The 21,295-nt window shown below is 39.7% G+C and overlaps 1 protein-coding gene and 1 long non-coding RNA gene across 11 annotated transcripts in view; one reads left to right on the forward strand and one right to left on the reverse strand.

The window, feature by feature from the left end:
* The window catches only part of LOC124550884 (zinc finger and SCAN domain-containing protein 12-like), a 124,132-nt gene extending 118,024 nt beyond the window's left edge, over nt 1-6,108 (reverse strand). For 3 of the 9 annotated variants that reach the window (XM_047125643.1, XM_047125642.1, XM_047125647.1), the window contains exon 1: nt 5,432-6,108. In XM_047125643.1, the coding sequence (XP_046981599.1) occupies nt 5,432-6,097 (666 nt within the window). In that variant the 5' untranslated portion in view covers nt 6,098-6,108. Of the gene's footprint in view, nt 1-3,584; nt 3,657-3,958; nt 4,061-4,142; nt 4,797-4,975; nt 5,057-5,431 lie in introns of those variants that run through there. The other 6 variants (XM_047125648.1, XM_047125645.1, XM_047125646.1 and 3 more) reach the window with 5 other exon arrangements.
* The window catches only part of LOC124550886, a 34,673-nt gene continuing 18,441 nt past the window's right edge, over nt 5,064-21,295 (forward strand). For both annotated transcript variants that reach the window (XR_006967744.1, XR_006967743.1), the window contains exons 1-2: nt 5,064-5,366; nt 11,368-11,433. This is a non-coding gene — a long non-coding RNA (uncharacterized LOC124550886). The remainder of the gene's footprint in view (nt 5,367-11,367; nt 11,434-21,295) is intronic.

Consider the following 21,295-nt stretch of genomic DNA (forward strand, 5'->3'; position numbering starts at 1 on the left):
TAGAGGGTCTATACAAGGGTGATGTACTTGAGGACAATATTATGGAAATGGAAGAGGATGTAGATGAAGATGAAATGGGAGATACGATACTGCGTGAAGAGTTTGACAGAGCACTGAAAGACCCCGAGTCGAAACAAGGCCCCCGGAGTAGACAACATTCCATTACAACTACTGACGGCCTTGGGAGAGCCAGTCCTGGCAAAACTCTACCATCTGGCGAGCAAGATGTATGAGACAGGGGAAATACCCTCAGACTTCAAGAAGAATATAATAATTCAAATCCCAAAGAAAGCAGGTGTTGACAGATGTGAAAATTACCGAACTATCAGTTTAATAAGTCACAGCTGCAAAGTACTAACATGAATTCTTTACAGACGAATGGAAAAGCTGGTAGAAGCCAACCTCGGGGAAGATCAGTTTGGATTCCGTAGAAATGTTGGAACATGTGAAGCAATACTAACCTTACGACTTATCTTAGAAGAAAGAATAAGGAAAGGAAAACCTATGTTTTCAGCATTTGTAGACTTAGAGAAAGCTTTTGACAATGTTGACTGGAATACTCTCTTTCAAATTCTAAAGGTGGCAGGGGTAAAACACAGGGAGCAAAAGGCTATTTACAATTAGCACAGAAACCAGAGGGCAGTCATAAGAGTCGAGAGGCACAAAAGGGAAGCAGTGGTTGGAAAGGGAGTGAGACAGGGTTGTAGCCTCTCCCCGATGTTATTCAATCTGTATATTGAGCAAGCAGTAAAGGAAACAAAAGAAAAATTTGGAGTAGGTATTAAAATCCATGGAGAAGAAATAAAAACTTTGAGGTTTGCCGATGACATTGTAATTCTGTCAGAGACAGCAAAGAACTTAGAAGAGCAGTTGAACGGAATGGACAGTGTCTTGAAAGGAGGATATAAGATGAACATCAACAAAAACGAAACAAGGATAATGGAACGTAGTCAAATTAAGTTGGGTGATGCTGAGGGAATTAGATTAGGAAATGAGACATTTAAAATAGTAAATGAGTTTTGCTATTTGGGGAGCAAAATAACTGATGATGATCGAAGTACAGTGGACATAAAATGTATACTGGCAATGGCAAGGAAAGCGTTTCTGAAGAAGAGAAATTTGTTAACATCGAGTATAGATTTAAGTGTCATGAAGTCGATTCTGAAAGTATTTGTATGGAGTGTAGCCATGTATGGAAATGAAACATGGATGATAAATAGTTTGGACAAGAAGAGAACAGAAGCTTTCGAAATGTGGTGCTACAGAAGAATGCTGAAGATTAGATGGGTAGATCACATAACTAATGAGGAGGTATTGAATAGAATTGGGGAGAAGAGGAGTTTGTGGCATAACTTGACAAGAAGGAGGGATCGGTTGATAGGACAAGTTCTGAGGCATCAGGGGATCACAAATTTAGCATTGGAGGGCAGCGTGGAGGGTAAAAGTCGTAGAGGGAGACCAAGAGATGAATACACTAAATAGATTCAGAAGGATGTAGGTTGCAGTAAGTACTGGGAGATGAAGACGCTTGAACAGGATAGAGTAGCTTTGAGAGCTGCTCCAAACCAGTCTCAGAACTGAAGACCACAACAACAACAATGAACTTCACCATGCAGGTAAGGACTGGAATGATTTTTTTCTGCTCTGCGAGGAAAAAGTTAGGTTTTTAACATTGTGAGAAGGATCTTTGTGTATTCTCCTCTAGTCATTTGATCATTGAGGTTCATATTGATGGTGTTGTAACAGGGGAGGAAAAGAGGATCGAAAAATTCAAGAATGTTTTGAAATCTCACATTAGTATTAAAGAAATGGATGAGATGTAGCTTATTTTAAGACTTAAGATTGAGCAGTCTCAAGGAAAAGTGAAATTAGAACAAATCAGTTACATTCAGCAAACACAGGGCATAGCTACACCAAGTAATGACAACCATTTTGGTGAAGATTAGAATGACAAGACATTTGATCAAAAATTGTACCAAAAGGCAGTGGATTGTTTGTTGTATACGTCCACATGTATTCTATCTATATTGGCTTTACTGCAGGAAGTTTGAGTCAGTTCAACTCTAAACCAAGTATTTCTCATTGGACCAGAGTAAAAAGGGTGTTCTGTTACCTGCAGCAAACTAAAGATTTGAGCTTATGTTTCAATGCCAGTTGTTGTGATCTAAGTGCGTTCAGTGATACTGACTGGGCAAATGATCCATCTGATAGTAAATCTGAAACAGGGTATATAATTTTGTTAGCTGGAGCAGCAATCAGCTGGAAGAGTAAGGGGTAACCCACTGTAGACACCTCTACAGCAGAAGTGGAATACATTGCAATATTCGACTTGTAAAGAGTGAAATGGTTTGTAGACGTTTTAAACGAGATCAAGTGTTCTGAATTTGTTAAGACTACCACTTCAGGTCAATGCTGACAACACAGATGCCACTGAGCTTACCAAGAAAAAAATGGTGTATCAGAAAAAAGCAAAAATATCAGAGCGTGCAATCATGAAGCAAGGCAGACTGTCTTGGATGGTTTTCTTAAATTTGTGTTAACTGATGACAACAATGCAGACATTTCAAGTAAAAGCCTTTGCAGTATTAAAACTGAATGATTCAGAGACATGTCAGGATCAAAGGCCTATTTCACACTGGACTACCTGCCTGTTAAATTTTGCCTCAGCTGTTTGATAATGTACCGTATTTATGCAATATGAAACTGATAAGTTATTCTCTTATAATGCCCACTGAGGGGAAGTACTGTAATTAGGTTTACTTAATGTGGTGACCAACATTCAAATTCAGTGCCATTTCCCGAGCACTCGGAAGCCAAGGGTTTCTATCATATGCTTCACTTCTCTGTATGAGCTTCTTTGGTGCAGTTCAAGTAGGGTGCAAAAATCTCTGTGAAAAGAAAGTAGTGTGATGGTAGTGCCATTCTGTATATTGTATGTGTGTGTTATCTGACAATGTGTGGTTTGTAATTAAACTGCAAAACCACATCCATGTGTCAATGCTCTCTGCACATGTAAAAATTACAACACAGTCCTTCACTTGCAGCAACTGAAGCTGTGCTCTTACATTGCAACGTAACCACATTCCCGAAAAAGAAGACAATATCTATGATAACCTAAATTATATGTTAAGACATAGCTTGTGTTATTTTTATTATTCTCATCATTTTACACACAGCAATTTAAGTTGGGTTCTTACATCATAGCCCAAAATTACATGCGAAGCGTAACTGCTTATTCCTATATTGTGTGTATATTAATTCTACACAACTGTGATCCACCAAGAGAAGAATTTCATTTTGATATCATCATCCAAATACCTTACAACCAGACTCAAAGCCATCAACAATAGAGAAAGTTAGAGAAATCATAAAACTTAAAAATAACAAGGCATCAGGAGAAGACAATATAGTTGCTGAATTGTGGAAATGCTTTAGTGACAATGTTATACTATGTCTAGGCCCGTAACATAAATAATCAATGAAATGTATACAATAAACAGCATACCATTAGAATGGACACCAGCATCAATACATCCATTAGATAAAAAAAAGCAAAGAAAACTGACCCTAACAGAATGACCCCCCTTTTGACTGTGACACATCAGGTCTTGTACATGGCACTTTTAAAGAAAGACGAAGAAATTTTCCACCCACAACTAGAAAATTATAAAGCAGTATTTAGGAAGGGAATGTCTTGTGCAGAGCAAATACTAACTATAAAGGATAGAATAGAAATGAGAAAAATCAGAAACTTGAAATATTTAATATTTTTTATAGAGTTTAAAAAGGAATATGACTGAACTGATAAAAATAAATGACATTGCAAAGGGATTCGGACCGGACAATAAAACAACAGAAATAACTACAGGAACTTTAACATCAAAGGTAAAATTTATGAAAGAACTGTCACAATCATTTGAAATAAAATAAGGAGTAAGAAAGGGAGATTGTTCCTCATCTCTACTTTTAAGTTGCACAGTAGAGATGGTAGTGAAAGAATAGAGGAAATCCATCAAAGTATCTAGCTTTTGCGGATGATATGACGTTAATTACTGGCTCACTGGATGACGCCAAAGAACAAATCACAGAATTACAAAAACAATAGACAAAATAGGACTAAAATTATCACCTGAAAAACACACCTTATGACAAATATCAACAAAGTGCCTCCTGCCTGCACCCATAAAATAATCTTAAAATTCACAACGACATGACATCTGAAATAAAATGTTCCAAATACCTAGAATAATGGATAACAAGCAACAGAAAAGAATTACAGCCTTAGAAAATAAAGTAGCCCAACATAAAAAGGAATGGGCAGTCCAAATGACGAAAAACATATAGGCCCCATAGCAAAAAAATCTTTGTTCTGGAACACAAATTAAGACACTATCAAGGAGTTTTATGAGCTGTAATACTGTATGCAGCAGAACACATTAACGAACAAGCTCTTGTGACCTTGAAAAACTGGGAAAAGTTGAAAGAATGATTCTAAGGAAAATATTGGGTCCTCGAAGTAATTGTAATGTTAATACAAATTAAGATCAAATAGAGAGGTCTATTTGAAAATGGAAAATCTAACTAATGCAATGAAGAAAAAGACTAGACTTTTATGGACATACATATCGAATACATAATAACAGACAAACCACACAGATCTCCAACTTATTAAACAGCTACAAATTCAGATCTGCATAGTTCACCGAAATTGACAACGGCATGGAAAGCACTGAAGTGTGAATGAACATAATAGATAACAAAATACATTTTTGGAGAAGAAACACAACAGGCAAGAGTTCAGAAAAGAGACAGAACTGCAAAAAGGAAGACAGTGGAACCAGGAAGAAGAGGAGCAACATTACAGAAGGATGAAGTAAGTCTAGCAGCAGATAAAATTATACACAAAGACGTAAAAAACCAAAGTTGATTTATCGTAGGCTCCAAAACAATTATTTGAATGACAATAAATACATACAGGCGGACGCGCGACAGCTAACACGTCTGCTAGGCTCGCTATAATTGGCTGACGAGATCACGTGTTCTCTTTTGTGATTGGCAACAAATCCAGCAGTCGCCATCTTAATATTAGTGCTCCGAAAGATAACTTGTCGTATTTGTGGATATCGTGTTAATACTTGCGTAGCCCAAAAATATGCGGTTTCAGTGATACAGCTATTAAAGATATCGCCGAAATGTGCCGTTTGCAGTACAGATTTGTGGTACTACAGTCGCATAAAGTCCGATAACGGCATATAATAATGTTATTTAGTTTGTAACGCTCAATTTTTCAGTTTTTTTTAGGGTCTTTCCGATTTACATGTGTGGTGTGTGTCACTGTAACAGCGTTCTTGTGTTTATTGGAGGAGGTATTTATGCATTTTAAGTCTTTGCAAACATTTGTTTTAATTTCATTTGTTCGTTTCCTACTTACATTTGAACTGAATTGCTCTGCAACCTTTTGTTGTTGACGGTCGGTTAACTGAACGGGATAACCACTTGCAATATGCTGCGAACTGTTGTCATCAGTTTGTTGTTGTTGCCGTCTTGTGAGCTCTGACGCACAACACTCCGTTTGTTTACTGTTTACACTTCGGTTATGCGAGTTCGTGTCATCGTTTTGCTCACGAATTTCCATTTGTATAGTAGTCTCATTTTCTACGTGTTCTACGTTAGTGTTAGTGATTTCTTTAGTTGGGTTTTCAAAACATTTTGGTGTTTGTAATAAATATTCTTCTAATCGTGCATTTGAAGTGAGAACTGTGTCTAATTTTGTATTTATTACTGAATTATTGTTTGATAGTTCATTTGTCATCTTGATAAGGCTTTGTACGAGCTGAAATAAATTGACACAATTGTTTACGCAGTTTTCAAATTTTTTTGGTCCATGCGTTTCTTTTCCGCCGAAAAGTTCGATACCTAACCTCTTTTCACAGGCTTCACAATGAAACTTAATTTGCTCGTTTGTACTCGTTACAGCACGAGCCTCACTGCTGCTGATACCGACACAGTCATTGTGGAAGAATTTTCTACACCACAATCCACACACTAAAATTATATCCGTGCTTTTAACTCCTTTTTTGCATATAACACATGACATATCCTCGTCACTTGCCGCCATCTTGGCTTTTAACAAAATAATGTGTTCCGAGATCAATAGTGTACATACTAATGTCTTACCATCACCAGAATAATTACGATTAATCGATTGACTGTAATGTATTGCGCATGATTAATGCGCGATTTTAGTTTTGCAGACAGACACGCTGTGAGTGGCGTTGTATTCAAGTTTTGGCTCATAATTTGTGAAGAAGTAGTGACATGTCGAAGGAAATAACTTGAAGTGATCGGAACATTCACGCTAGAAATGGTTATCTTTAACGTGAAGGCAAGTGTATATTTTTGTTTATTTGTAACATAAGCCCAGGAAGTGGCAATCTAACTTTTGACAAACCCTCCAAGTCACTGGTTCACTCCTTCCGCTCAACCCAGAACCAGGAGGTCATGATCAGTCATGGAGACAATGCTGCAAATTACTATGAGGTGGCAGAAATCATGAGGTACCTTATAATATTGTGTCAGACCTCCTTTCCCCCAGTATAGTGCAGCAACTTGATGTGGCATGGGCTGTACAAGTCCCCAGCAGGAATACTGATCCATGCCGACCCTATAGCTGTCCAGAAATGCAAAGTGTTCCCGGTGCAGGATTTTGTGCATGAACTGCCCTCTGGATATGCCCTATCAGTGTTCAATGGGATTCATATCGGGCAATCTGTGTGGCCAAATCATTCACTAGAATTGGCCAGAATGTTCTTCAAACTTACCGTGAACAGTTGTGGCCTAATGATACAGCGCAAAGTCATCCATAAAAACTCCATAGTTGTTTGGAAAGAAATGGTCTCCAAGTAGCCAAACAAAATAATTTCCAGTCAATGTTAAGTTCAGTTGGACCAAAGGACTGTATCCATTCCATGTAAACACAGTCCACACCAGTATGGAGCCACCACCAGCATGCACAGTGTCTTGTTGACAAGTTCGTGGGATCTGTACCACACTTGAACCCTACCATCAGCTCTTACCAACAGAAATCAGGACTCATCTGATCAGGCCATGGTTTTCCAGTCATATAGGGTCCAACCAATGTCATGAGCCCACTCTGCAGGTGATTTTGTGCCGTTAGCACAGGCACTCGCGTTGTTCATCTGCTGCCATAGCCCATCAACACCAAATTTCGCCATACGGTCCTAATGGATGTATTGGTCATATGTCCCACATTGATTCCTGCGTTTATTTCACACAGTTTTGCTTGACTATTAGCGTCGACCATTCTAAGCAAATGCCGCTGCTCTCAGCCATTAAGTGAAGTCAGTCAACCACTGTGTTGTCCACAGTGAGAGGTAATGACTGAAATTTGGTGTTTGTAGCACACTCTTGACACTGTTGATCTTTGAATATTGAATTCCCTAACAATTTCTAAAATGGAATGTCCCATGTCACCGATTACCTCTCTGCATTCAGTCTGTTAATTCCCTTTGTGCAACCATTATCAGGTGATAAACCGTTTCACACAAATCACCTGAGTACAAATGACAGCTCCGCCAGTACAATGATCCATTCTTTTATATGCAATGCTACCGTCATCAGTATGTTACGTGAATATCGCTATTGCATGAGTTTTGTCACCTCAGCATAAGAGCTTTGTTGTAACTCAGGATTGGTGGTCTTCTCAACTTCCATCTTCCAGTCACTGGAGTGGTCCAAGTATGACCTTGGAACCGAGTATAGATCACTTGATCTAACATGCATGACAATCTGCAGTTGGTCGCAACCCTTCGTTGCTGTTGGAATTGTTTCTTCAGCATGTTGAATGGAGTTAAGCATTCAGACTGTTTGCAGCAGGTGTTTCTTCCCATCCATTGCTGCCATTTCCCTAAGGGGAACCATTATTCACTTACATTTGAAGTGCTGAAGATTAATAGACCCATACCCTTTTGCATTTGCCTCCTCTTGACACAGGTCACGGCAGGTTCCCCAACAAGTGAAGTGAGTCTCACTGGTTAAGTTTGTTTCAGTGAAAGACAGCACTTAAAACTTTTTGGTTAGTGGTGTAACACATTGAGTTCTTTTGAATTGGAGATACACAGTGATACTTTGTTTCTGAAATAATTTATTGTCCAGCAGATTCACACTAATTTCAAAATGGAATTACCAGCCTTGGCCATCACCATGCATGTTAAGATCATAAAGCAGATGCTGTTGTTCACTGCAAAAACCACATCGTTTTGAAATTAGTATGTGTGTGCTGGGCAGCAATTGTTTTAAACCCCAAGTTCTCTATGGTCACTGTCTAACTTATACAGGACACCTAGCCCTACCACTGACACACCGCTCATACTGGCTTGTGTGCTTAATTTGTGATATTCATCTCAGTAGTATCATCTCAAAAAAAATTTGCATAGTTTGGGACACTTACAGATTACACATACTTAAATAGTTCTACTGTCTCCTGGGATATTGTTTTTGCATGACAGTGGAATAAATGAGCAAAGTGTAAGTGAAAACAATGTAGAATCATTTTTATGTTCAATCTTTCACTCTGTGAACCACACTCTAGTTTTGAAGTGCTACAGCTGAACTGTCACCAGTTTATTGCTCTAGTTTTGAAGAGGGGAAAAAAATCCATCTCATTCCTCTCCAGAAATGTGGGCCCAGAACCAGAAAGTATTTCTTTTGCATTCAAGTGACACTTTTTTCCCCCCTAACTACAACATGGGGTGCAGTAGGTACAAGTGTCTTTGGCAAGCATGCTCAAGACAGGTGCAGTTTGATATTCAGTTTAGAAAGAGATACTTATATTACCTTTATTTATTTATTCATCCATGGATCCTCTCATGTAATACAGTGAAAATACGTAGCTCAAATATACATATACATAGAATACATAACTATGTTTTTACAGTGATAGGATAGCTGGTTATCTTTGGCTTTGCTGAAGGAACCATTCCAGTATTTGTATGGAATGATGTAGGAAAATGATGGAAAACTGAAATCAGACACAGCAAACTCCGTCCTCCCAAATATGAGTTCTGTGTCATAACAACTGCACTGCCTGATTCAGTTGTTCTCTATTGTACAGCGCTGTATCATCAAACATGATTTGCTCAAGACAGTTCATAATATGAAACATAAATTTTGCACTGCATCACTGCGCACATGACTGGCACCTGCTGCTGTCTCCAGGATCATGAATATTCTGCCATGTCCCATGCGCTCCATTCTGTCTGTCCCAAAAACTTATTCCATAACCGTACACATGCTATGAGGGGCAGTCAAATGAAAACTGAACACCCTCACAACTGAACCATGAACAAGTTTCATTCAGAAGTAATCACTATACAATATAAGACATTTCTGCGACTGGAATATGAGATGATCAATTCCTGTTTCGTAGAACGTGGTCAGTCGCTGGTGGTTCCACAACCGCACCCACTCTTGCACTTCCTCATCTGACTGAAACCGTTATTCACACGTCTTTCTTCAGGTTGCCAGTGATTGAAAAATCACGCAATGAATGATCTGTGCTGTGCAGATGATGTTGCAGTGCTCGCCTACCAAATAGCTGAAGAGTAGCCTTTGTGAAATTGGCATTGTGGAGCCGGGTGTTATCATGCAGCTTCAACTGCAGGAACCGTCTACTCATAGACTTCCTCTAGTGTGGAACCACAATCAGTGTGCAACACTAAGAAAATACTTTGCTGAAACTGCTGCTGCACGATAATACCCAACCTAACACTGCCGATTGGCTGAAGGATGTGCTTTAGCGATTTGGTTCGGAAATGCTGCAGCATCCTCCATACAGCCCAGATCATTAACCATGTGATTTTAACATCTTCAGCGACCTGAAGAAAGATAAGCACGGATGTTGATTTCAGTCGGAGTAGCAAGTGCAAGAGAGGGTGCGGTTGTGGATTCGTCAGCAGCTGAGCGTGTTTTGCGAAATGGGAATTAGTTGTCCCAGTGGGATAAATGTGTTAAAGTGTTTGATGGTCACTTTTGAATGGAACCATCCCATGGTTGTATTGTGGTGGGTGTTCAGTTTTCATTTGATTGCACCTTATACTATGCCTGTGCACGTCTGCCCTTCAGCCTATCTAAAAAACAGAGCCAGTGATGAGTGAAGTGTTGAGCTCAGGAAATGATAAGATGCTATTGATATGAACTGTGGATCTTTGCATGTGAATTTCATGTAAAAGCATTACATTGTGATCCTGTATTGTTATGCGATAGGGTGTTGTAATTGCCCCTTTTTGTCATCAATCTCTCTCAGAATCCTCTAAAAAAGCTTTGTGTAGTATGATTTCCTTATGTAGTACATTTTAGCTGCCTTTTCAAACAGACTTATTATGGTAATCTTCTTAGGTTATTTATTTTACAATTTTGCTTTTTTGAGTTTTTTGTTTGTTTTTCTTTGGTAAATATAAGCCCAGGCTGGCTCTTTTTCCATGATTACATACATGACTATTAGCAAAATACTTACTAATGTTTTCCTTGATATGCACAACTGGTTGGTAGATGTACAACTCGGTACAGTAAGGCTATCCAGTTTTATAAATAGTTCTTAACAATGGACACAACTAGTTCCTTTAGTTATTCATACGGTTCTTTTCTGCAGTTTATCCGGACGGTCTGAGGCGCCTCGTCACGGTCCGCGTGGCTCCCCCCCCCCTCCTCCCTCCCCCTCCCCCTGTCGGAGGTTCGAGTCCTCCCTCGGGCATGAGTGTGTGTATGTGTTGTTCTTAGCGTAAGTTAGATTAAAGTTAGATTAAGTAGTGCGTAAGCTTAGGGACTGATGACCTCAGCAGTTTGGTCCCATAAGACCTCACCGCAAAGTTCCAAAGTCACTTTTCTGCAGTTTGAAAACTATGTCCATGTTTTGTGCCTTTGACCTCCAGAATAGAATACCATAGCTGAGAATTCAGTGTACACAGAAATAGTATGTCATGACAAGACATTGGCTGTTACAAACTGTTGACAGACCTCTAAGAGCATAACATGTTGATGACATTCTTTTTGCCAGTATCTTTTTATCTTCAGTTTGTTAATTGATAATCAGTATTCATCCCAAAATGCTTTATGCTTCTTGTATTCTCTATGTTAAGTAACAAACATAACACTAAAACATTAATTTGGTAGCCCCCACTCCTACGTAAAAAGAAAGGAAAGAAAGAAATACTATAAATTGGGGGGGGGGGGGGGGCAGTAGAGTAGACCTATGTCATTAGCTGCACATTGTAGAAGGCATGACATCACTTAAGCATGTATATGGACGTTGTAACTCACACAAGAGTAACTCTGTTCACTCCTTTACAGTGTCTGTTGCAGTGGGAGATGCCTGATGGCCACAATAGTGTGCAGGACCCATTAGGCTTCGAAGAGGTGAGTGCATCTTTACCTTTGTGGTGTTCTTATGTTGCTGTGGATAACTGCATTGTGTTGCATAGAATAGTAATTTATTTATTCTTTATATAAAAATGCAATATTTGTGTGGGATTGTGAACATATGTTCCAAATCATATCATAACTTACTGGAAGCAGTTACAAGAACTCAATCTGTCTCAATTGCTTATGAATAATAAGGTGCAAGTAAAGATAGTGTACTCTTCTTAAAGGTATTATTTAGTACTATGAAAACACGTGTTAGTAAGAAACTCCCTCAGAGCAACTTCTCTTTTGGCCCTTTGGAAACTTGATAAACAATTTTATCCCTATGTCATAGGGACCGGTTTCTGGAACTTTTGTATGATGCTGTGCCGGTAATAAATACAATATTTCGTAGTGTTATAAATATCTACATCTTTATTTAAACTATTGTACTACTTTTTTTTTTTTTACAATTAGTTGTTTTATTTTGGAAGTATACTCAGTTTCCCAAAATAAATACTCAGTATTCGGGGATGCGACAACAATGGTCATTCAAAGCAAAAAAGTATAGTAAACATCAGCTCTAAAATGCATCCCTTAAGAATGATGATCATTTCTTCACCTTTATTACTGCGAATTAGTTAGTTTCATATTCCATGATTCATTGGCAGCGTAAATGATAATACTATGGAACAAGTCATTTTACATTCACATCACAATTTAATTTGTTAATATGGCTACATGCTGATCATATTTAAGCTGTTATTATTGTTATTATTATTATTATTATTAAATATACATATGTCAGTTAGTTACTCCTACCCCTCACCTTTCACAATTACAATAATACACTGAAAAGCCAAACAAACTGGTACATCTATCGATATCATATAGAGCCCCCACGAGCACACAGAAGTGCCACAGCATGATGTGGTGTAGACTCTACTAATGTCCGAAGTAGTGCTGGAGGAAACTGACACCACGAATCATGCAGGGCTGTCCACAAATCCGTAAGAGTATGAGGGGCAGCAGCATGTTGCAAGGCATCCCAGATATGCTCGATAACGTTCTTATCTACAGAGCTTGGTTGCCTGTGGAAGTGTTTAAACTCAGAAGAGTGTTCCTGAAGCCACTCTGTAGCAATTCAGGATGTGTGGGGTGTTGCATTGTGCTGCTGGAATTGCCCAAGTTTGTCGGAAAGCACAATGGACATGAATGGATGCAGGTAATCAGACAGGATGCTTACGTACATGTCACCTGTCAGAGTCGTATCTAGATGCATCAGGATGCCATATCACTCCCAACTGCATATGCCCCACACCATTATAGAGCCTCCACCAGCTTGAACAGTCCCCTGCTGACATGCAGGGTCCATGGATTCATGAGCTTGTCTCTATACCTGTACAGGTCCATTCGCTCAATACAATTTTAAATGAGACTTGCTCAACCAGGCAACATGTTTCCAGTCATCAATGGTCCAGTGTCGGTGTTGATGGGCCCAGGCGAGGTGTAAAACTTTGTGTCATGCAGTCATCAAGGGTATACGAGTGGGTCTTCAGCTCCAAAAGCCCATATTAATGATGTTTCGTTGAATGGTTCACACACTGACACTTGTTGATGGTCCAGCATTGAAATCTGCAGCAATTTGTGGAAAGGTTGCATTTCTGTTACGTTTAACAATTCTCTTCAGTCGTCATTGGCATTATTCTTGCAGGATCTTTTTCCGGCTGCAGTGATGTCGGAGATGTGAAGTTTTACCGTATTCCTGATATTCACAGTATACTATGAAACGGCTATACAGTAAAATCCCCACTTCATTGCTACTTTGGAGATGCTGTGTCCCATTGCTCATGCGCTGACAATAGTACCACATTCAAACTCACTTAAATCTTGATAACCTGCCATTGTAGCAGCAGTAACTGATATAACAACTGTGCTAGACACTTGTTGCCTTATATAGGCGTTGCCGTCTGCAACATCATATTCTGCCTGTTTACATATCTCTATATTTGAATACACATGCCTATACCAGTTTCTTTGGCGCTTTAGTGTATACATCTGCCTACAGAATAGAGGGAGTTGTTATGGAGAAACTTTTTCAGTTGTTTTCAAATTTTGCTCTATTTTCTGTCAGACCGTTTATATCAAGGGTTGGCACAAATTCTGGAAATCAGGGAATTTCAAATGTGTCAGGGAAATTGGAAAAATTTGAGAAAAAAAAAAAAAAAACCCACACACTGGGAAGATCTTGTTTTTGTCTGAGTAGATGAAATGGTTTGTTTACTGACGTCATGTACCTTCTCTGGCTGGGCGCCACTTCCCTACTCCCTCATTCTTACTGCTTCTTCCCTTCCTACCACTCCCCTCAGCTTGCAGTTGTTGCTGCCACCACTTGTTGCCGCTAGCCTAGCAGCTGCCGATGAGAGGCAGGGAGGCGTGAGGAGTGGTTTGTTTGGATATGATTCTCAGAGATTGTTGATGCAGCGGCCGGAGACGGCAGTCATGAATTGTGTGTGAATGTGTGTGTGCTCTTGTTTCCTGACAAAGGCTCTGGCCGATGGCTGAAAATTTAGTTGTGAGAGTGTGATTGTCTTTTCTAGATGCCTGTCTGCATCTCAGCAATAATCTTCACAGTGAGTTGCTACCTAACCTCATTAGTACTGATTCTGGGAGTATTTGCACAAGTTATCTGTTGCATGGCTTTATCACTGCAGTCTCCTTTCATCAACATAGTTTCTGTGACACATGAATAGTTGGCCACATGAGTGGACTCCCACAATGGGCCAAAACCGCAGGCCATTTCTGCGAGTATCTCTAACGGAGTCGAGGGACATGAAAGGGAAGCAGTTGTTGGGAAGGGAGTAAGACAGGGTTGTAGCCTCTCCCCGATGTTATTCAATCTGTATATTGAGCAAGCAGTAAAGGAAACAAAAGAAAAATTCGGAGTAGGTATTAAAATCCATGGAGAAGAAATAAAAACTTTGAGGTTCGCCGATGACATTGTAATTCTGTCAGAGACAGCAAAGGACTTGGAAGAGCAGTTGAATGGAATGGACAGTGTCTTGAAAGGAGGATATAAGATGAACATCAACAAAAGCAAAACGAGGATAATGGAATGTAGTCGAATTAAGTCGGGTGATGCTGAGGGAATTAGATTAGGAAATGAGACACTTAAAGTAGTAAAGGAGTTTTGCTATTTGGGGAGCTAAATAACTGATGATGGTCGAAGTAGAGAGGATATAAAATGTAGACTGGCAATGGCAAGGAAAGCGTGAAGTGAAACATGGACGATAAATAGTTTGGACAAGAAGAGAATAGAAGCTTTCTAAATGTGGTGCTACAGAAGAATGCTTAAGATTAGATGGGTAGACCACATAACTAATGAGGAAATATTGAATAGGATTGGGGAGAAGAGAAGTTTGTGGCACAACTTGACCAGAAGAAGGGATCGGTTGGTAGGACATGTTCTGAGGCACCAAGGGATCACCAATTTAGTATTGGAGGGCAGCGTGGAGGGTAAAAATCATAGAGGGAGACCAAGAGATGAATACACTAAGCAGGTTCAGAAGGATGTAGGTTGCAGTAGGTACTGGGAGATGAAGAGGCTTGCTCAGGATAGAGTAGCATGGAGAGCTGCATCAAACCAGTCTCAGGACTGAAGACCACAACAACAACTACTCTAACGGATTGGGCATGCTTATCAGAAGCCAATTGTTTCCCACTAATGTGCAAGTCCTGCCTATCGGATCTGTTCTCACTGATCTACCCACAGGCCGAGTCTGTTTGTGTGTGGCATAATGCCCAAATTTTCGTGGTTTATCCATGAACCTACGACTACAATGCTCCTCGGCAGGCCAGAGGCCACGGGCGATGGATTTCAGGAATTGCAACTGTCTCACCGCAAGCACATTATACAGTGTATTATTTTTTAGACATTTAATTTATTCTAGTACATTTCATGGCATCTTGAAAGTGGTTAATATATTAGAAAATATGGATGATAAGAAGAAGAAAATTGTGGCAGTCGCTGGCAGTTTTTACGCTATGTACTCATATACTTCTCAAAAGAAAAATCACGCAATCACCTGTAAAATAAAAAGCATAACACAGTGGGTAATAACCAAAACTAATGAACATAGTAGAACCAACATTTTATCGGCATCCACTTATAGTGTTTATTTACATAACTCTTCCCCGCCTTATACACTTTTTTCAAGGAAATGCGTATTTTTGTCACAAAATGTGTTATGTTTTATTGAAATAAAATAACAACAGTAGTCTTAATGAAACACATACACCATTTGGCTTGCTTTCTCCATCTAAAACCTGTTCATTACAAAAGATGCTGATGTTAGTTCTTAAGATTTTTGCTCACATAAGGCACAAATACAGAAGTCTTTACATATAAATATTTCCAACTTATGTCTTTACTTAACCTTGAAATCTCAAAAATTGTCAGGGAGAAATGCTAAAACTTGTCTGGAAATAAGGGAACTTCACTTGGGGAAACTTTGGCAACCGTGATATCGCTGGAAGTCATTGTACGTTCACATCACAACTTAATTTGTAAATATGGCCACGTGTTGACCATTTATAAGCTGCTGTTTATTATTATTATTATTATTATTATTGTTATTATTATTAAATATTCATATGTGAGTTAATTATTCCTACTCACCACCTTTCACACATTACGGTAGTATAAATTTGCCTATAGAATAGAGGGAGTTGTCAAGGAGAGACTTCTTCAGTTTGTTTTCAAATTTTACCCCACTGTCAGTTTATATTGCTGGGTAGTTACCAAAAATTTTAGTTGTGGCTTTGTGCACCCATTTTTGTGCTAAAGACATCCTTAACATGGAATAATGAACATCATTTTTTCTTCTCATATTATAATTATGTGCATCATTGTCCCTTTTAAACAACAGTAGATTATTTACAACAAACTTCGTGAGGGAATAAATATACTGTGAAGCAGTACCATATTTATCCAAATGTAAGTCAACCTCAAATACAGGCCACATCCCAGAAAATGAGACTAGGGGCCGTGGAAGGCGGGTTTCGTGGAGGGGGGGGGGGGGGGGGGGTTACCTTCATATCAAGCTGCACTTAACAATAAAAGCAAATATGGCTCATCATATCATCATATATATGGTAGATGAAGTATAGAGGGACCCCACCTCTCAGGGATTTGTGGTGACTACTAGTACTTATTTGTAGTAATTCACATGGAAGTAAATTTAGCGTGTTGGGCGCTTAAAATTACTATTACATCACAAACACTGACTTGAGAATTCATTATCTCTATTGAAATATTCTGAGCGGATCTAGGGCAGCTGGGGCCACTAAGAGTTTTACAGGCTGTACTGCAACTTGTGTTAGTCACATATCAGTCTTTCCATATTGCATGAATTTCATCTGAAGTGCAGGGTGTATGGGCTAAAGATAAGGAAAAACATTTGTTTGTATTTCAGTACGTGCTAGGGTTTATAACGTGCTTAGGTTTTATTGTACACAGTAGCTCAAATATTTTATGCATGTTGGTACAGTTCAATGTGGACACCATTTGTAGCTTGACAGATATTGAAACGGTTCTCCAGTTCTTTTCACATTTTCATAAGGGTGACTGGAGTTGATGGCCTCTAATGCACTGTAGATCTATTGTCTCACATGTTCCATATCTCAAACCCTTGTTCAGTAAACAGTAACCTTGATAAACACCTATCCACTGAAATATAGTGGAGTCAGATTGGGAGACCGATAGGCAGCCAATGGGGAACCCCCGCCCTCTTTTCAATCCAATGCTCAGGAAACAGCTTGTGAAGGAATGTAACATCCCCATGGTAGTGGAGCGGGGTACCATCCTGCTGGAAAATGATGTCAGGAGTAGTCTGTGGAACTGCATAGTTTGCCAACATTTTGAAATAGGTGTGCCCTGTCACTGGCATGCATGCGCCATATGACTCAGCGCTGTTCATGAAATGGCGAGGATCATATTTTGGACAGTGTCTCTATCAATTGCATATTTACCCAAACAACGTAAAATGTTGAGTTCCTTCATTATAAGCATTTGTTTGTGTATACCTGTACCCCGAACACACTGTATTTTTTTTCTTTCAAGCAAATGTCCTGTTTTCGTCCAAAGAATGTTATATTTGGTTTGATAATTGACTGTTGCACTTCATTTAAAGGATAGAAATTTGACAAAGAGCAGTCTATGTATTCAAGGCACTTATTGGTATTGTCTCTGGTAGAGGTTAGACAGGGTACTTCATTAGATTATTTTTTTAACATTCTAAACAATATAATTTGCCTGCATATAATCATTTCCAGCACAAGTGATCCGTACAAAGTGCGAACTTTTAGTATTGCCATTGCTGCGCAAAAACTTTTTCCTGCCGCGTCTCTTATATCAGTCAGTTTTGTTCACCAAACAGATTAGGGCACTGCTGTGTAGAATAAAGGCAGCAGTAATTAGGAACTACATGCAGGTGGGATGTGAGTGGTGACTTAACGGGTGAGTCGGCGTATCTGCACACAATTGTGATTTTTCATTTTGTTATATGGTCAGTGAAATGGTAGTATAAAGCCTCCTAAGGATGTCGACCTCTTTCTCCGCCTAGGAAGCCAAGAACCCCCCCCCCCCCTTTTTTTTTAAGCTGTGGGGGAAGAGGCTCATACAGGCTACGATAGAGCAAATAGACGTGCTGCAGAGAAACCTGCAAGAATGTGGCAAACAAGAACACAGATTTACTGTATGTAATAGATCAAAAAGCTGTAACACATAAACATGTAAATAAGAAAAAGACATCATGTCTTCTCATTTGTAGCAGTATAGGCTCGCCAGCTGACTGAATACTGTCGCGTAGCTACAAAGAAAATGACTGAGAAATGAAAAGTGAAAGTACATAACAGAAATTTTATTGAACTATCATAAACATATACATACTGTTTGTAATCATTATTCAGATGATCTGAGTCATTGTCACTCAATTCCTTGTCGCTACACTCTGCATAGAGAGCATCGTCCTCTGTGCCATCAAACACATTAGAAACACAACGTTTTTTAAATGTACGGTGCACAGTGTTATTCGGGATACAGTTCCAAAATTCAAAATTTTGAGAAACACAGCCCTCAGTTGCTTGCTTAAGAAATCCTGTAAGCATAACTTCCTATCTTCTCTCATTAGTCATTCTGTGTAAATATGCTTAAGTTTGTCCTTAAATGTTTTGTTTAAACAAACATCTAATGGCTGTAGAATTGACTTCATTCCTCCTGGAATTACAGCCAGATCCAATTATCTCATTACACCCATAGTAGTATGACTTGTGTACGAATCCAGCACAAGCATGTGTTGCAAACCTAGCAAGACACCAGAATGATGTTGCCATATGAGTTCAATCCACTGAAATACCCAGGTCCTCTGTGAACCAGTCACTTTTGTTAGCATGTACAATAACACTTTTTGGAAGTACCACAGACTTAGATGACGTTGCCGGCAGTTGTGGCCGAGCGGTTCTAGGCGCTTCAGTGTGGAACCACGTTGTTGCTATGGTCGCAGGTTTGAATCCTGCCTCGGGCATGGATGTGTGTGCTGTCATTAGGTTAGTTAGGTTTAAGTAGTACTATGTCTAGGGGACTGATGACCTCAGATGTTAAGTCCCATAGTGCTTAGAGCCATTTTTAGATGACGTCTTGCATTTAAAACACATGGGGGGGGGGCAGTTTACTGGTTATTGGGAGCTCCAATGTTAGGTGCATTATGGAGCCCCTTAGGCAGATAGCGTTCAGGGCTAGAAGGAAAGCCAATGTGCACTTGATATGTCTGCCAGGGGGGCCTCATCAGAGATGTGGTGGCAACCTTACCTGTGGCTATCAAGCATGCAGGGTGCTCTCATCTGCAAGTTGTGGCTGACATTGGCTCCAGCGATGCCTGTTGCGTGGGTTCTGAGATGATCCTCAGTTTGTACAGATGGCTGGTGAAGGTGTTGAAGACTGCTAGTCTCATGAACAGGGTACTGGCAGAACTCGCAATATGCAGCATCATTCCCAGAGCTGATCGGGGTCCTTTGGATTGGAGCTGAGTGGAGGGTCTCAACCAAAGGCTTTGTTGACTCGGTGATGGTCCTGGCTGCCGATTTCTAGACCTGCATTGTTGTGTGGAGATTTGCAGGACTCCCCTTGATAGGTCAGCTACTTGGGTAGCAGAATACTTGTGGAGTGCACTTGGGGGTTTTTATGCTAGGTGGTAGTTTGAGGTGCTCTAATGAACACTCGCCAATCTATTCACAGCAAGGGAAGTTACATGGCATTCAGAATAAAGATACTTAGACTGTCACAATTTTATCAGCAAACTGTCGAAGTATTCGTAATAAAGTTCCCAAATTTACTGCCCTCCAGGAAAGTTTTCATGCCCAAATTATTGTTGGGACCGAGAGCTGGCTGAAACCTGAAGTGGATAGCTCTGAGATATTTAGCAAGATGTGGAACGTATGTTGGAAAGGCAGATTTGAAGGGATAGGAGGGGGAGTGTTGATTGCAGTTGTAAAAAATGTTGTCTATATTGAGGTCGAAGTTGAGTGTGACAGTGAAGTCATCTGGTCGCATATAACAGGTGTAGGTGACACTAAGTTAATTGTTGGATGTTTTTACCAGCCACACGATTCTGCTCCAACAGTTCTAGAGTCATTCAAATAAAGTCTACAATCAATAGCACGTAGATACCCATATCGTGCAATACTAGTTGGAGGCAACTTTAACCTGCCGAGTATAGACTGGGATGTCTGTGGATTCATTCCGGTGGGGGGGTTTGTGTACAGACGGACAGTCATACAATCATACAAAATACTTTTGAACACATTTTCTGAAAATTGTCTTGAGCAGTTAGCTTGGCAGTCCACATGCAATGAAAACTCCTTAGAACTTGTAGCTACAAATAGGCTGGACCTTATGGACAAGTCATTATAGAAATGGGGATTAGCGATCATGGTGTCATTATAGCAACTATGATTACGAAAGTTAATACATTAGTTAAGAAGGGTAGGAGAGTGTTTCTGATAGGTAGAGCAGATAAGCAGTTATTAACATCTCACTTAGTGAATTGACATAACTTAGTTACAGTAAGATAGATGTAGAGGAATTATGGGCAAAGTTTAAGCAGGTTGTAAACCATGGTCTGGAGAGCTACATCCCTGTGGTAAGTGGGTAAAAGATGGAAAAGACCCACCATGGTTTAGTAATGAAATTCGGCGGAAGCTGAGAAAGCAGAGGCTGTTGCACTAGGTTCAAAAGGGGACACACAAATGACAACAAGTGAAGGTTAGGAAAGATTCGTGCAGATGTGTAAAAGAGCATTGTGTGTGAAGCACGCAACAACTACCACCGTCACACCTTAGCAAAAGATCTGGTAGAGAAACCGAGAAAATTCTGGTTGTATGTGAAATTGCTAAGTGGGTCTAAGGCTTCCATTCACTCACTTGTCAGCCAGTGTGATGTGGCAGTTGAAGATAGTAAATCGGAAGCCAAAGTTCAAGAAATGATTTACATAGGAGAGCCGTTCAAACATACCGTCATTTGACCATCGGGCAGACACCCTTATGGATGACACACAAATAAGCATACCTGACATAGAGAAACAACTGAAAAATTTGAAAGCAAATAAATCACCAGGTCTGGATGGAATCTCAGTTTGATTTTACAAAGAGTACTCCAGTGCATTGGCCCCCTATGTAGCTAGCATTTATCATGAATCTCTCGCCCAGCACAAAGTCCCAAACGACTGGAAAAATGCACACGTGACTTCAGTATATAAGAAAGGTAAAAGAACAGACCTGCAAAATTACAGACAATATCCCTAACTTCTGTTTGCTGCAGCAT

This window comes from Schistocerca americana, chromosome 9, assembly GCF_021461395.2.
Source record: "Schistocerca americana isolate TAMUIC-IGC-003095 chromosome 9, iqSchAmer2.1, whole genome shotgun sequence".
In the NCBI taxonomy this organism is placed as follows: Eukaryota; Metazoa; Arthropoda; class Insecta; order Orthoptera; family Acrididae; genus Schistocerca; species Schistocerca americana.